This window comes from Leopardus geoffroyi, chromosome A2, assembly GCF_018350155.1.
Source record: "Leopardus geoffroyi isolate Oge1 chromosome A2, O.geoffroyi_Oge1_pat1.0, whole genome shotgun sequence".
In the NCBI taxonomy this organism is placed as follows: Eukaryota; Metazoa; Chordata; class Mammalia; order Carnivora; family Felidae; genus Leopardus; species Leopardus geoffroyi.
In genome coordinates, this window is record NC_059331.1 from 116231259 (window position 1) to 116244385 (window position 13127).

A 13127-nucleotide genomic window follows, 5' to 3' on the forward strand; every position below is an offset into this window, starting at 1 on the left:
CCTCCTCTGGGATACCAATTATGCGTATATTATTTCTTTTTAGCGTATCACTTAGTTCTCTAATTTTCCCGTCATACTCCTGGATTTTTTTCTCTCTCTTTTTCTCAGCTTCCTCTTTTTCCATAACTTTATCTTCTAGTTCACCTATTCTCTCCTCTGCCTCTTCAATCCGAGCCGTGGTGGTTTCCATTTTGTTTTGCATTTCATTTAAAGCGTTTTTCAGCTCCTCGTGACTGTTCCTTAGTCCCTTGATCTCTGTAGCAAGAGATTCTCTGCTGTCCTCTATACTGTTTTCAAGCCCAGCGATTTATTTTATGACTATTATTCTGAATTCACTTTCTGTTATATTATTTAAATCCTTTTTGATCAGCTCATTAGCTGTTGTTATTTCCTGGAGATTCTTCTGAGGGGAATTCTTCCGCTTGGTCATTTTGGATAGTCCCTGGAGTGGTGAGGACCTGCAGGGCACTTCCCCTGTGCTGTGGTGTATAACTGGAGTTGGTGGGCGGAGTCGCAGTCAGACCTGATGTCTGCCCCTGGCCCACCGCTGGGGCCACAGTCAGACTGGTGTGTGCCTTCTCTTCCCCTCTCCTAGGGGCGGGATTCACTGTGGGGTGGCGTGGCCCGTCTGGGCTACTTGCACACTGCCAGGCTTGTGATGCTGGGGATCTGGCGTATTAGCTGGGGTGGGTAGGCAAGGTGCACAGGGGCAGGAGGGGCAGGCTTAGCTCGCTTCTCCTTAGGTGATCCACTTCGGGAGGGGCCCTGTGGCAGCGGGAGGGAGTCAGATCCGCTGCCGGAGGTTTGGCTCCTCCGCAGAAGCACAGAGTTGGGTGTTTGCACGGAGCGAGGAAGTTCCCTGGCAGGAACTGGTTCTCTTTGGGATTTTGGCTGGGGGATGGGCGGGGGAGATGGCGCTGGTGAGCGCCTTTGTTCCCCACCAAACTGAGCTCTGTCGTCCGGGGGCTTAGCAGCTCTCCCTCCCTTTGTCCTCCAGCCTTCCTGCTTTCCGAGCAGAGCTGTTAACTTATGACCTCCCAGACGCTAAGTCGCGCTTGCTGTGGGAACACAGTCCGTCAGGCCCCTCCGCTTTTGCCAGCCAGACTCGGGAGCTCTGCTTGGCCGGTGAGCCGCCCCTCCGCCCCGGCTCCCTCCTGCCAGTCCGTGGAGCGCGCACCGCCTCGCCACCCTTCCTACCCTCTTCCGTGGGCCTCTCGTCTGCGCTTGGCTCCGGCGACTCCGTTCTGCTAATCCTCTGGCGGTTTTCTGGGTTATTTAGGCAGGTGTAGGTGGAATCTAAGTGATCAGCAGGATGCGCGGTGAGCCCAGCGTCCTCCTACGCCATCATCTTCCCTCCTCCCGAAAGTGTTTTTATTCTTTAAAAGCTAATGTGTGTCCTTTGAGTGAGCCCTTCTTTTTTCTGCAGAATCTGAAGAGTTCCAGGTTTGACTGGGTTGTAAGGATTAATGTTTTGTTACATTGGGAATTTATTTGTTCTCATTTTCTTTAACAGCTTTTTGTTCAAAATCAGAAATTTGAGACAAATGAAGATGGAATCCCAAAAGTGGATCAGTTTCATTTGGTATGTGGTCTTTTTGTCATTTATTGGTTGGAAACATGCTGTAGGTGTAGCAGTAATGTAAAATGTAAATATTTGAAAATGCCCTCTACTTTTTTGTAAGAATGCAAAACGGCATTCACAATAAAGAAATACTGAAAAAATTCAAATGCCTTGCTTACACCACTGCCAGAGAATTATTGCTAGAAAATACTGCTAGATTGTCCATTTTCCACACAAATTATACAAATAATATAAGTAATAATTAAAAATAGTCTTTATGGTATCTTTCAAGATCATATTATATTTTTTTAATTTTTTTTTTAACGTTTATTTATTTTTGAGACAGAGACAGAGCATGAACAGGGGAGGGTCAGAGAGAGAAGGAGACACAGAATCAGAAGCAGGCTCCAGGCTCTGAGCCATCAGCCCAGAGCCCGATGCGGGGCTCGAACTCACGGACCGTGAGATCGTGACCTGAGACGAAGTCGGACGCTTAACCGACGGAGCCACCCAGGCGCCCCTAGATCATATTATATTAAAATTAATGTTTTACTACTTTTTATAAGTATCTAACTTTATCTTTTCTTTGTCATATGTTTGTCATTCATATTGCTTTGCCATTTATGCTGTATTCAGCCAAAGTATTTTGAGTATCTATTTTACCCTGGGAATTGAACTAGATGCTAGATTACCAGGATTGCAGCCTTGAATAAATGGATAATTTAGAAATGTGAACAAGTGAACAACCAATATCCCTAAGAAGGGTACTAAGAAAGTACTTTGGAGAAAGATAATTTTTAATTCTGCTGAGAAAGGGAGAGGGAAGGGGTAGGTAGAAAATGCCACCCAAGTAATTTGAGGAGAATCTTCAACATTGAATTAGGTGTTTACAAGAGGTAGAATGAGATGATGGTAGCTTAGGTAAAGATAATAACCTGCACTAAGACATTAAAATATTAAATTCTTTTGAAAGGGAATAGTCCAGTATGACTAGATATTAATAGGTTATAATATGACAGTAAATGAGTTTATGGAGGTGTGATAATCAAACTCTAAAAGTTCTTATGCCATTTTTAAAAAATTTACAGTTTATTTATTTTGAGAGAGAGAACAGAATGAGCACAAGCAGGGGAGGGGCAGAAAGAGAAGGGAGAAAGAGGATCCTAAGCAATCTCCATGCTCTCAGCACAGAGCCTGATATGGGGCTCAAATTCATGAGCTGTGAGATCATGACCTGAGCTGAAAAAATCAAGAGTTGGACGCTCAACTGACTGAGCCACCCAGGTGCACTTCTCATGTCATTAAAAAAATACTTATTTAGGGGTGCCTGGGTGGCGCAGTCGGTTAAGCGTCCGACTTCAGCCAGGTCACGATCTCGCGGTCCGTGAGTTTGAGCCCCGCGTCGGGCTCTGGGCTGATGGCTCGGAGCCTGGAGCCTGTTTCTGATTCTGTGTCTCCCTCTCTCTCTGCCCCTCCCCCATTCACGCTCTCTCTCTGTCCCAAAAATAAATAAACGTTGAAAAAAAAAATCAAAAAAATACTTATTTAAAATATTTTACAACTATTTTTATGAGTTTATTTTATTAAAGAGAAGTTTTAGGTTCACAGCAAAATTGAGAGGAAGGTACACAGATTTCCCATATACCCCCTCCTCCCACGTATACATAGTCCATTAACATCCCCCACCAGAGTGGTCCATTTGTTATAGTTGATAACCTGCATTGACAAACCATTATCACCTAACGTCTGTAGTTTACATTAGGGTTCCCTCTGGCACTGTGTATCCCTATGGGTTTGGACAAGTGTATAATGACATGTATTCACCATTATAGTGTCCTACAAAGTATTTACAATGCCCTAAATATCCCCTGTGTTTTGCCTGCTCTAAACCCCTGGTACCATCAATCTTTTTACTGTCTCCAGGGTTTTGCTTTTTTTAAAATGTCATGTAGTTGGAATCATACAGTATGTAGCCTTTCCAGATTGGCTTTTTCCCACTTAGTAATATGCATTTAAGGTTCTTCCAGGTCTTTTCATGGCTTAATAGCTCATTTCTTGTTAGTGCTGAATGATACTCCATTTTCTGAATGTACCACAGTTTATTTACCTATTTATCTACTGAAGATCATTTGGGTTTTGTGTAGGTTTTAACAGTTATGAATAAATATCCATGTGCAGGTTTTGTGTGGACATAAATTTTCATTCCCTTGGGTCAGTACCAAGGAGCACAGTTGCTGGATTGTATGGTAAGAATGTTTAGTTTTGTTAGTGCCAAACTGTCTTCTAAGGTGGCTGTACCATTTTGCGTTACCATTCCTACTGCTCCACATCCTTGCTAGCATTTGGTATTGTTAGTATTCTAGATATATAGTGGTATCTTGTTTTTATTTTACATTTTTCTGAGACATGATCTGGAACATTTTTTTCATATGCTAATTTGCCATCTGTATATATCTTCTTTGGTGAGGTGTCTGGCAAGGTTTTTGGCTCATCTTAAGTCATGTTGTTTTCTTATTGTTGACTTTTAAGAAATCTTTGTATATTTTAAAACACAGTCCTTTATCAGAAATGTCTTTTGCAAATATTGTCTCATAATCTGTGGCTTGTCTTCTAATTTTCTTGACAGTGTCTTTTGCAGAGCAGAAATTTTTAATTTTAATTTTAACGAAATCCAGTTTATCAGTTTCTTCTTTCATGGCATTTGGCCTTGTGTCTAGAAGTCATCGCCAAACCCAACTTCATCAAGGTTTTCTCCTATGTTATGTATTGGGAGTTTTTAGTTTTGCCTTTCACATTTAGATCTGTGATCCGTTTTGGGTTAATTTTTTGTGAAGAGTGTAGGGTCTGTGTCTTGATTCATGTGGATGTCTAGTTTTAGTGCCATTTGTTGAAAAGACTATCTTCATTGTATTGCCTTTTCTATTTTGTCAGAGATTAGTTGACTATAATTAACAGGTCTGTTTTTATCCATTGATCTATTTGTTTATTCTTTAGCTGATACCACAAAGTCTTCTTGATTAGTGTAGCTTTATAGTAAGTCTTGAAGTTGATAATGTCAGTCCTTCAACTTTGTTCTTCAATATTGTGTTAGCTGTTCTGGGTCTTATTGCCTCTCCATGTAAGCTTCAGAATCAGGTTGTTCATATCCACAAAATAACTTTCTGGGAATTTGATTGAGATTGCATTGAATCTATAGATTGAGAGAGAATTGATACCTTGACAGTATTGAGTCTTCTTATCCATGAACATGGAATATCTCTCCATTTATTTAGTTCTTTAATTTCTTTCATCAGAGTTTTGTACTTTTCCTCATATAGATCTTATACCTTTTTTGTTAGATTTATATGTAAATATTTTTTTTTGTGTGCATTGTGTTTTTAAATTCAGATTCCACTTATTCATTGCTGTATATAGGAAAGTGATTGACCTTTGTATGTTAACTTTATATGTGACAACATTTCTATAGTCACTAGTTCTAGGAGTCTTTCTGGTGCTTTCAGATTTTCTAATACAGACAGTTGTTATCTGTCTATGAACAAAAACAGTTTTATTTCTTCCTTCCAGATAACATGATCTCATGCCATTTTGATCGTGTGGACTGCAGTGAAGGAACGCATACAGTTTTATTTAACTCTGTAGTCCTTTAACTTATTTGGCGACAGAAATATTGTATTTTGTAACATCTAATATCCCATGAAGTTAGCATTTAAAAAACAATCATTAGAAATGATTACTAAGGAGCTTTCCACACTTCTTGGATAGTAGTAAAAAACATTGGAGACAATTTTTGGGAGACTATGAAATATTTTATTACACTTACTGGCTATAGTATAGAAATGGGATAACAAAGTTGATAATGTCTTACACTTTTAAAAAACCTATGATACAAATTTCTTGCCATTAGAAAAATACCAGTACTGCTACGTTAGAGGTTACAGCTTCCCCCAAAGTGAACACTTGAAACTCCTCTTTTAGGCTTAATATAAAAATTACACTGCAACAAATTATCCTGAAATTTAGTGATTTAACACACATTTACTGTCCTATTGTTTGTGAGTCAGGAATCTGAGCATGGCTTCTTTGGGTTCTCTGCTTCAGGGTCTTTCACAGGCTGCAATCGAGTTATCTGCTAGGCTGTAGTAGTCATCTCTTAAAAAAAAATTTTTTTTTAACGTTTTATTTTTGAGACAGGGAGAGACAGAGCATGAACAGGGGAGGTTCAGAGAGAGGGAGGCACAGAATCTGAAACAGGCTCCAGGCTCTGAGTTGTCAGCACAGAGCCTGACGCAGGGCTCGAACTCACGGACTGCGAGATCATGACCTGAGCCGAAGTCGGTCGCTTAACTGACTGAGCCATCCAGGCACCCCTGTAGTAGTCATCTTAATGCTCAGCTGAGGAAGATCTACTTTTAAGCTCACATGATTGTTGATAGACTTCAGATCCCCTCTAGTTGACCAGCAGTTGCCCTCAATTTTTGCCGTATTTCCATCATGGCAGCTTGTTTCATCAAAGTGTATGAGCAGAGAAAGTAGTAGACAGGGTCTGTTAGCTAGACTGAAGTCACAGTTTTTCATAACCAACTCACTAGGTCAATCCTACACTCAGCAGGAAGGGATTGTATAAGGACATGAATACCAGGAAGGAGAAATCATTGGGGAACATCTTAGAAGTTTGCCTACCGCAGGTTGTAATCCATTAGCTGTGTGCTAGGCGCTCTGCTAGGTGTATACATAAAGAAGGTGAATAAATAGAAGTCTTTATTTAATGTGGGTAGCTACTTGTGGAAATCAAATTAGAAGAATACTTGGCTTGTGTAGTATTTGCTTGTGTGATCTGAGGCAGCTGTTAGTGCTGGGAATGGGCTGTCTTTATTTATGTTTTGCAATCACACACAGTTATCAACAAATGAGGGAACTGTAGTCTAGACCTTACAGGGGCGATATCGCAAGTGGAGAGAAATCATGGAATTATGTAACTGACAGAGGTATTAGAGGATAATTAATTCACTAGTTTCTAGCCCTCAGAAGAATTTCTTCAGTAATAGATCCAACAGATGGCCTTCAGCCTCTGCTTAAGTTCAGAGCAGTTCATTCTCTGTTGTATAGCTCTTATGTTGATTTCAAGGTAGTTCCTTAATATATCGTATGTATGATAAAATATTCAAAAGTTACGAAAAGAAGCACATCTCTATCATTATGTACCTCAGCCATCCAGAAGCACCGTTGTTATTGTGAATCTTCCCAGAAAAGTCTATGTATGTATCTATCCTTTTAAAAATAGATTATTGTGGGGTGCCTCAGTAGTTCAGTCAGTTGAGCATCTGACTGTTGATTCTGGCACACAGTTTGTGAGTTCGAGACCCATGTTGGGCTCTGTGCTGATGGCACAGAGTCCGCTTGGGATTCTCTCTATCCCTGTCTCTCTGCCCTTTTCCTGTTTGTACTCGCTCACTTTCTCTCAAGATAAATAAGCATTAAAAAAATAAAAATAGATTATTGTTTCATTAAGTTTTTAAAAAATTATATTTAATCTGTAGCTCAGTAAGGGCAGGGACTTTGTGTTGTGCATCATTGTATCCCTAGTGTCCATAGCAGTGTTTGAGGTATAGTAAGACCTTATTAAATATTTTTTGAATGAATGAATCTTTTCTATTGTGGTAAATGTTCTTCATCTGCCATTTTTTGGACTCACTTTTTCCTCTGTTTCCCCTCTGTATTTTTAATCTCTCTGGAATCCATTTTTGTATATATTCAGTAAGGTTCTAATTGTATCTTTTTAAATTTTTTTTTTTTTTTTCAATGTTTATTTATTTTTGGGACAGAGAGAGACAGAGCATGAACGGGGGAGGGGCAGAGAGAGAGGGAGACACAGAATCGGAAACAGGCTCCAGGCTCTGAGCCATCAGCACAGAGCCCGACGCGGGGCTCGAACTCACGGACCGCGAGATCGTGACCTGGCTGAAGTCGGACGCTTAACCGACTGCGCCACCCAGGCGCCCCTAATTGTATCTTTTTATATGTGGATAGATAATTGACCCAGCACCATTTATTCAAGTGTCAGTCTGTCCCCACTGATGAACGATGCCACTCTGTTCTGTGCCAAATTTCCATGTACTCATGAATCCTGGGCTCTTTTCTGTTCTTTGGCTTGTTTATTGATCGTTGTGCCAACACTATGCAGTTACATGGTAACTAGTGAATTAATTATCCTTTAATACCTCTGTCAGTTACACAATAACAGTTAAGAGGCCGTTTCTTGTTTTGTCTTTTTCTTCTGCTTGTTTGTTTTGTTTCTTAAATTCCACACATGGGTGAAATCAGATGGTATTTGTCTTTCTCTGACTGAGCATTTCTTATTTCACTTAGCATTATACTCTCCAGGTCCAACCATGTTGTTGCAAATGACAGGATTTCATTCTTTTTTATGGCTGAATAATATTCATATTGTTATTGTGTGTGTGTGTGTGTGTGTGTGTGTGTGTGTGTGTGTGTGTGTGTCTGTGTACGTACCCACATTTTCTATATCTATTGATCAATGGGTAGACACTTGGGCTGCTTCCATAATTTACACCACATTTTCTTCATCTGTTGATGTACACTTAGGTTGTTTCTATATCTTGGCTATTATAAAATAATACTGCAGTGAACGTCTTTTTGGGTTAGTGTTTTTAGTTTTGGGCTATTATAGTTCTGGGCTATTATAAAATAATACTGGAGCATATATCTTTTTGGGTTAGTGTTTTTGTTTTCTTCAAATAAATACCCAGAAGTGGAATTTCTGGATCATATAGTAGTTCTATTTAAAAATTTTTTTGGAACCTCCATACTGTTTTCCACAGTGGCTGTACCAGCTTACCTTCCCAGCAATGTTTTTTTATTTTCTTTATTAGAAAAATTTCTTTTAATGTTTATTTATTTTTGAGAGACAGAGTCAGAGTGGTAGTAGGAGAGGGACAGAGAGAGAGGGAGACACAGAATCTGAAACAGGCTCCAGGCTCTGAGTCGTTAGCACAGAGCCTGATGTGGGACTCAAACCCATGAACCGTGAGATCATGGACCTGACCTGAAGTTGGACACTCAACCGACTGAGACACCCAGGTTCCCCCCACCCAGAAATAATTCTTCATGGTTTCCTAATTCATCAAGGTTTCCTAATTTTCTCAAATATATTTATATATATGTATTTTTTCTGATCAAGATCTCAGCAAGATCAACTTGTATTTGGTTAATATATCTATTAAATTTCCTGTGATCTGTAAAGTTTCCTCACACCCACATCCTTTTCTACATGCCATTTATTTGGTGAAGAAACTTTAATTTCACATTTTGGAATTGATTGATTACATCTTTATAGTATTCATATTTCCCCTTTCTCCAGTTAAAAAAAAACAACTGGTAGATATGGAGACGTAGTTAATTCAGATTCAGTTTTTAAAATTTTTTTTTTAACATTTATTCATTTTTTGAGAGTGAGGGAGACAGAGCATGAGTGGGGGAGGGGCAGAGAGAGAGGGAGACATAGAATCTGTAGCAGGCTCCAGGCTCTGAGCTGTCAGCACAGGGCCTGACACAGGGGGGACTGCGAGATCATGACCTGAGCTGAACTCGGACGCTTAATTGATTGAGCCACCCAGGCGCCCCTCAGATTCAGTTTTTACACCAAGTATGTATTATAGGTGGTGCTTTCCACATCTGTTGTATCATGTGAGAGGTGTCATAAGGTGTCAGGTGTCACAGTAAGAGTTATCAATGGGTTCAGCCTAATCCATGCATTAATTAATTTTTCCATTTACTGCCTAATAGTTTTAGCATTGATGATTGTAGTATAGATATTTTGTTTTATTGAAGAATGGTGATTTTTCAGTTTTGTTACTGCATCTGTGTTTATTAATTGGAATCCTTCTGTAAAAATAAACTTTGTCTCACCAGATACTGGGTTACCCTAAATTTTACTTCATTCAGTAATTTCAGGGAAAGCAATTTTAACAATAGTGAGTTGGTGTCTTTGTAGCCTCCAGAAGACATCAGTCAGATTTCAAAATTTTGTTTTAAATATTTTAAAATCGTAATAGATTTAAACATAGTTTCATGTGTCTCATTTAATTTTAAGTCATTTTTTTGCTCACGTCCCATTTTTTGGAGAATGTTATTTAAGATGCATCCTGTGACTTTTGTCACAGATCTGTCTTTTATAAATTGATTTTTGCATGCTACTATGTACCTAATTATCTTCTACAGTCCTTATCTAATAACTGGATCGGTCAATTTTCCAAGGAATCCTGAATCCTTTTAGTTGGAAATTTGGAGACAAAGATATGGGTTTAAAGGTTGCTCATTGTTATTGGATCTTTTCAAAAGGCAGTGCATATTTTTTTTTAGAAAAATAAAAATGAGGGGCGCCTGACTCGGTTGAGTGTCTGACTTTGGCTTCAGGTCATGATCTCATAGTTTGTGAGTTCGAACCCCACATTGGGCTCTGACAGCCCAGAGCCTGCTTTGGATCCTCTGTCTCATCCACTTCTGTCCTCCCCACCAGTAAATACACATCAACAAAATTAAAAAAAAAAAAAAGAAAAGTAAGAATGAATACATTGTATAAGTTTTTCCAAGTCAAATTCAAGATTATAGACATTTTACTTAAATTTAAATCTCCTCTTCCTTTTACACTAATTATCTTAATATTTATGATATTAGCAGTTACATAATAGCTTTATTCTACAACAAATGTAATAGTTTAGTAATAACAATGATATTATTAGAAATACTTAAGGTTCTTGAATATAGTTTTTAACATTTCTTGGTAGGTTTTTTATTTGTTCTTAGGATAAATCTCATTAGAATTTTATCCCACTAAGATCGTAAAGTCAAAATACATGTCTTAAAGTTACTTGAATTATTTTCTATATGATTATATCATCAGATACATAGTTAATTTTGGTTTTGATTTTTTAAAACATTTATTTATTTATTTATTTATTTATTTATTTATTTATTTATTTTATTTTTGAGAGGGAGAGAGAGAACCAGCAGAGGAAGGGCAAAGAGAGGGGGGACAGAGGATCTGAAGAGGGCTCTGTGCTTACAGCAGAGAGACGGATGTGGGCTCAAATTCGTGAACCAAACCATGAGATCATGACCTGAGCTGAAGTTGGATGCTTAACTGACTGAGCTACTCAGGTGCCCCTAAGTTTGAGTTTTAGAGAGATGGTGTTTGTATTTGTTCTTTAATTGTGTTTTAAGATTTAGTGAAATTTAGTAATCTATGAGAGGGAAAAGCTTAAGGAAGAATTTTTTGTTTGTCATTACTTTTGGGAGTTGAGTAGTTTTTTCCTAGTACTTATATAATTTTATTTTTTACATTTAGATTTTTGATACATTTGGAATTATCCTTTGGTGTGAGGAATAGATCTGATCTTTTTCCATGGGGTATCCCTTTGTCCCAATGCCTTTTATTAAAAAGTTATATCCTCCCTTTAAATGCCATTGTTTTGCATACTAAAATTTCATTTGTGCTGGAGTTTATTTTTAGTTTTTCTAATTTGTTTCATTGGTTTGTTTTTTTCATATTTCAGTGTTATATTCTTTTAATTAACAGATTTTTACCTTTTAATACTTGGGAGGGCTAATTTCTTCCTCATTGCTATTTTTTTATTAGAGCTTTCATGTCACTTTTTGCTTATTGTTTTTCTAAAAGATCTTTACAGTTAACTAAATCTAGTTCCAAAAAAAATGATTATATTTTTTTAGAATCGTATAAGGTTTATAAATTAACTTAGGGAAAATTGACACATTTGTGATGAGAGTCTTTTTCCAAAATCCTGATATGATTTTCTACTTATTTTAAATCTACTTTTGTGGTTTTCACAAGCATGTGCTAATTTTTTCTCATTTAGATTTTGTAATTTTTAGTTGTTTATATCTGTTGAAGGTTCTGTCTTTAAATATTTTAAAAAACATTCTGTAGAGTGCAATGTGGGCATTGTCAATCATAAATTTAGCAGGTGTTTACTGAATATCTGCTATATCCCTACCACTGTGCTAGGGGATGTGTTGGGGAAGAAGTGATATACTAAAATTTCTGATCTTGAGGATCTTAGAGTCTAATGAGGACAGTAGCAGTAAATAGGTGATTTTTATTCAGTGTGAAATATGTTCTGTTAGGAGTCATCATAGAGAGGAAAAAAAGACATACCCAGATGCTTTGTCAGGTGGAAATAATAGAAGAGCAGTTTTATAGTGTTGTTTAAATTGATAATACAAATAACTTTGAAATAGTGATACCTAATAAATTCTGGCTCCCATGATGATGATGATATAAAAATTGAAAAAAAAAATGAGAATGATGACAATGGTAGTGGTGGTTGAAGAGTTCCTAGAGGTGATAACCTCAAAACTGAAACCAGAGACAGTTGATCAGTAAAGGAAATTACCCTTCTAGACAGAGCTTCAGTGTAATAATTTCATAGTGTCAAACTGACCAGTGCCCTAAAAAAAGGAAAAAGGAATAGTCTTAAAATACTCTTTTTTGGAATTTCACTTGTTTTTGAGATATTTCAGCTGTGATTCTCTTTCCTATTACAGTTTTTCCTTGTAATTCAATGCCATTGTTTTATTATAGGAATAATAATTCCTTTCCAATAAAAATTAATTGAATTTTGTAGAAATTGTAAAAAATCTAAATAGGAAAAATTGATTTTAGCTTTGTGTTATTGATTAAAAGTATTTTTGAATTGGATCCTCCTTCCTTATAGAGGTTTGTCTTTTTGTTTTGATTTTACTTTTGTTTTGTAACCTGTCTTTTTCCTTGCAGGATGATAATGTCAAATCCCTCCTCTATAGCTTGATCTATTGTAGAAGTTCAATGACTGCTGAGCAGGTTTGGAATGCTGAATGTTTCTCGGTGCCAAAGGGGAAATCACCTCCAAACCCAGAAAAAGATACTGAATATACCCAATATAAAGAGGAAGAAGAATTAAAGACGGAGAACTTGAATAAATATAAGGAAAAGACAAGAAATGGTGAAGCCAACTTTGATTGATAGATTAGTATTTTTTTGTTGTTGCAGATGTTCCTTTTAAAACTGTTTAGTTAAATAAACAGAAAAAATCTGGAAGTGTTCTGGAGCTAGTTAGGTTGTGTCTAGTATTCCAGTTGTGAAAAATAAAAGATGTTTGGCTATACAAAAAATTGTATACTTTGAAATTTCATTTAACTGGAGTTGTTATGGAAGGATTTTTTGTTTGTGGTTACTTTTTGAAATTGCATAATTAGACTATGATACTTACAGTAGAAAAGTTATTAGATTTTTGGACAAATCATATGCAGATTTTCAGTTATATGAGCCAGCTAATGGTGAAAGGTGATACATTCAACAAATGATAATTGGTTTTGTACTCAGTTCTGGAGATATAAAGGTGATTAAAACATTGTCTGTACACTTATAAAGCACACAGTCTATTGAGAAAGTCAGAGATACAAATGAATCTTCATAATACAATGTGGAATATCCAGTGATAGCTCTGTACAGAGCTTTATGGGAATGCACAGGAGGGATACTTACACTGTG

At 37.3% G+C, this 13127-nt stretch overlaps 1 protein-coding gene across 3 annotated transcripts in view; it reads left to right on the forward strand.

Annotated features, from left to right (window-relative positions):
* The window catches only part of STK31 (serine/threonine kinase 31), an 89209-nt gene extending 76461 nt beyond the window's left edge, over positions 1 to 12748 (forward strand). For all 3 annotated transcript variants that reach the window (XM_045495092.1, XM_045495093.1, XM_045495094.1), the window contains exons 23-24: positions 1514 to 1582; positions 12372 to 12748. In XM_045495092.1, the coding sequence (XP_045351048.1) occupies positions 1514 to 1582; positions 12372 to 12599 (297 nt within the window). In that variant the 3' untranslated portion in view covers positions 12600 to 12748. The remainder of the gene's footprint in view (positions 1 to 1513; positions 1583 to 12371) is intronic.
* The last annotated feature ends 379 nt before the right edge of the window (positions 12749 to 13127 follow it).